Source organism: Ostrinia furnacalis, unplaced genomic scaffold (genome assembly GCF_004193835.3).
Source record: "Ostrinia furnacalis isolate ACB-3 unplaced genomic scaffold, ASM419383v2 OfSCF2041, whole genome shotgun sequence".
Classification (NCBI taxonomy): Eukaryota; Metazoa; Arthropoda; class Insecta; order Lepidoptera; family Crambidae; genus Ostrinia; species Ostrinia furnacalis.
Window position 1 is genome coordinate 1 of NW_021132280.1, and position 2,736 is coordinate 2,736.

General features: G+C 37.7%; 1 protein-coding gene across 1 annotated transcript; it reads right to left on the reverse strand.

The window, feature by feature from the left end:
• Window positions 1-1,869: 1,869 nt before the first annotated feature.
• LOC114354345 (phenoloxidase subunit 2-like) lies at window positions 1,870-2,122 on the reverse strand (the record flags this gene model as incomplete). Its single annotated transcript, XM_028306680.1, has 1 exon — window positions 1,870-2,122. A coding segment is annotated over one exon (253 nt), but the record flags the coding sequence as incomplete, so codon positions are not given.
• Between the last annotated feature and the right edge of the window lie 614 nt (window positions 2,123-2,736).

Here is a 2,736-nt window from a genome sequence, read left to right on the forward strand (position 1 = left end):
TGCGCAGCTTTTACACAATGTTATGAATCGAAATTCTATTTAGTCCGTCAGACAGATAATTAGAAAAGATTAGACTAGGGTAATTCCAGGATACATGCCCCAGTGGGATAGGTGCCGCGATTTTAAGTACACTATGTTACAAGCAACTTAGCCTAAAGTTATAGTACGTATAATAGAAAGGGACCTCCCCGTACCACTTTACGAATCGCAAACCATCAAAGAGTGCGTTCGTTTAGCCAGTGAGAGCAAAAATCTTCCACGGCCAGACCTTATCGAGCGTCGAAATGATATTGGTAAGTATCTTATAATAGATAGATTTTTTGTCAGTTGTAAAATGAAGCAGATTTTTATATAATTTGATAGACTATCTTATAAATTATACGGGATAGCTATGTTTAATTCGATTTTTAGTGTTATTATATTTTTTATTAAAAAAGGCACCTATCCTATGCTAAAAGGATAGTTGCCTAATTTTTTTTGGGTATAGATGCCCTTAGGGCCATATCCCATGCACCTAGGGGCATCTATCCTAACCTGCTCTTTTTGTCACAGGTAGCAAGTAAGAAGAAAAAAAGAATGTAGTACGGCTAACCTCAGGAAAGTAATAAATAGGGGGCCCTTCTGATCGAATAACCTTTTTACCCGACTGCGCTAGAAGGAGGGTTATGTTTTTCGGGTGGATCTATGTATTATTTCATTTTTAATTAATTTAATAACAAACAATCTTAAGTAATAATACTTGGCTTGTTTGATTTCAAAATGCATTTGATCCTTAGAATTCAAAAGACTATATTTTTTATTTTTTTCCATAATCGAATAATTACAGTATTATATTGAGTTGAAATGTCGCGTGACGTCACATTTGAGTAAAAATTCTACTCAAGCGTGGCGTATCGCGCCATTTCAACTCGATGTAGCACTGTTATTATTTAATTATGAAAGAAAATAAAAAATATGAGTCTAATATTTTCTAATTATCTGTCTGACGGACAAATAATTGAAATTTTGTCATCTAGCCTAGTTGTCGTCAGGAAGTTGGTCTAACTAATTCAGCTTGCAAGATTCCACCCGAACAAACATTTATGTAATTACCTACATAGGTACATCATAAATTGCAAGCTAAATAAAAGCTTGTAATAAAGTCGGGTTTGTTCAAATTTCGAGAACGACTGAACCGACAAAAGCATTAGAAAATTTACAAAAAATAAAATAAAATTTTATCCCGCACAAAATGTTCATGGATTTTGTTATTTTTATTAAATACCTTTACGCCTGAGTTAAATGACACCGACATCAAGGTTCATCAATTTAAGTTTAAAATAATAGGCAGTAATGTATGAAGAAAGAGCTTCTATTCTGTTTCTACCTATGCCCGTGTATTTTTGATCGGTGTCAAATCGGAGTTTTTGGTGCGGGGTGCGCGGGTGTTGCTCGCGGCGTGAAGGTCAAACGCCCAAGGTCATTGAGGACTCTAATCGCCTTAAGTAAGTAGGTAGGTACCTACTTACTAATACGGTGTTAGGTAGATCTACGGTAATAAAGATCATAAATACTAATAGCTTAGTCTTCCTCTCTATAGCTAGCTGGCTAGACAGGCAAAAGGCCAAGTGTCTAGTCGGTCAGGTTTTTTGTCTAGTCTTACGCCGCTTTTGTTGAACAAAACCAGCAGTTGCTGATTCGAATCTGGCAGGAGTTGATAACATTGTGCTTATCACCTTATGCTTTATACATATAACAAAACAAACCTTGACAATAAGTACCTAAGAACCTACGAACAATAAATGATTTATTTATTTACGCTACGACAGGTCTCTCGATTCCCTTACCATTATGAAACTGAAAAAGTAATATCTAAAGTTCTAAACTCACCAAGACAACGAGCCCAGTTGCTATAGCCTCCTGTACATTGTTCCGCCACCTCTCCATATCGGAGACGCGAACGTTGACGCCGTTCACCGGCCGGTTCAGGTCCTGCCACTTCATGTTGGCCTGCCGCGGCGGCCACCCGCGCGATGACGTCAGACTGTCCAGCTTGGGGTAGTAAGCCTCTGGGATCTCTTCGCGGAAGTCGCTGAACTTCTTAACGCGCTTCAAAGAGTTGTTTAGACGCTCGTTGTTGTATCTGATCGAGGACAATAATCAGTCATAGTCATAGTCATTTATTCCATAAGCAATACTCTTTATTTTTAAGTTTAGCGTGGTCTTGATAACAATCTCACCCGGGGAGAAGGTACAGATGAGATCTTTGATGAAGGTTAACACGCTCAGAAAGACAGTGTCTGTTAAATCGTTCGGGACATAAGTAAAGGCCTACTTTTAGAGTTTAGAAACACAGATCCAGCAGCCAGCAGCTGGTTCAATCTACCTAAGTCGGTATCATTATTAGTATTTGGCATCCAGGTAATCCAGATTTAGGGAGACAGTTAAGGCATGTCGTGTTGCATAATTTTTGACTCAATTTAATCGGATTCTTAAAAAATCTTCGGCCATTCTCAGATGAGCTAGTTTTTGCGTGTCCGGGCTGTTAAATCGTTAAAAATGACAAATTAGAGACATGCAAGTATTTTTATATGTTACTTAACAACCCTATCCAGTTGTGCATTAAATCATAGGCCTCTATTTTAAGTATTTGCGTCTAAATTAATTTCATGAAACCCTGTTCTCTAATTACCGTTACGCGTCCGCACACCGACTTAATGTTAAAAGTTGGCTGTAATTTTTAAGTCGTAAAGATTT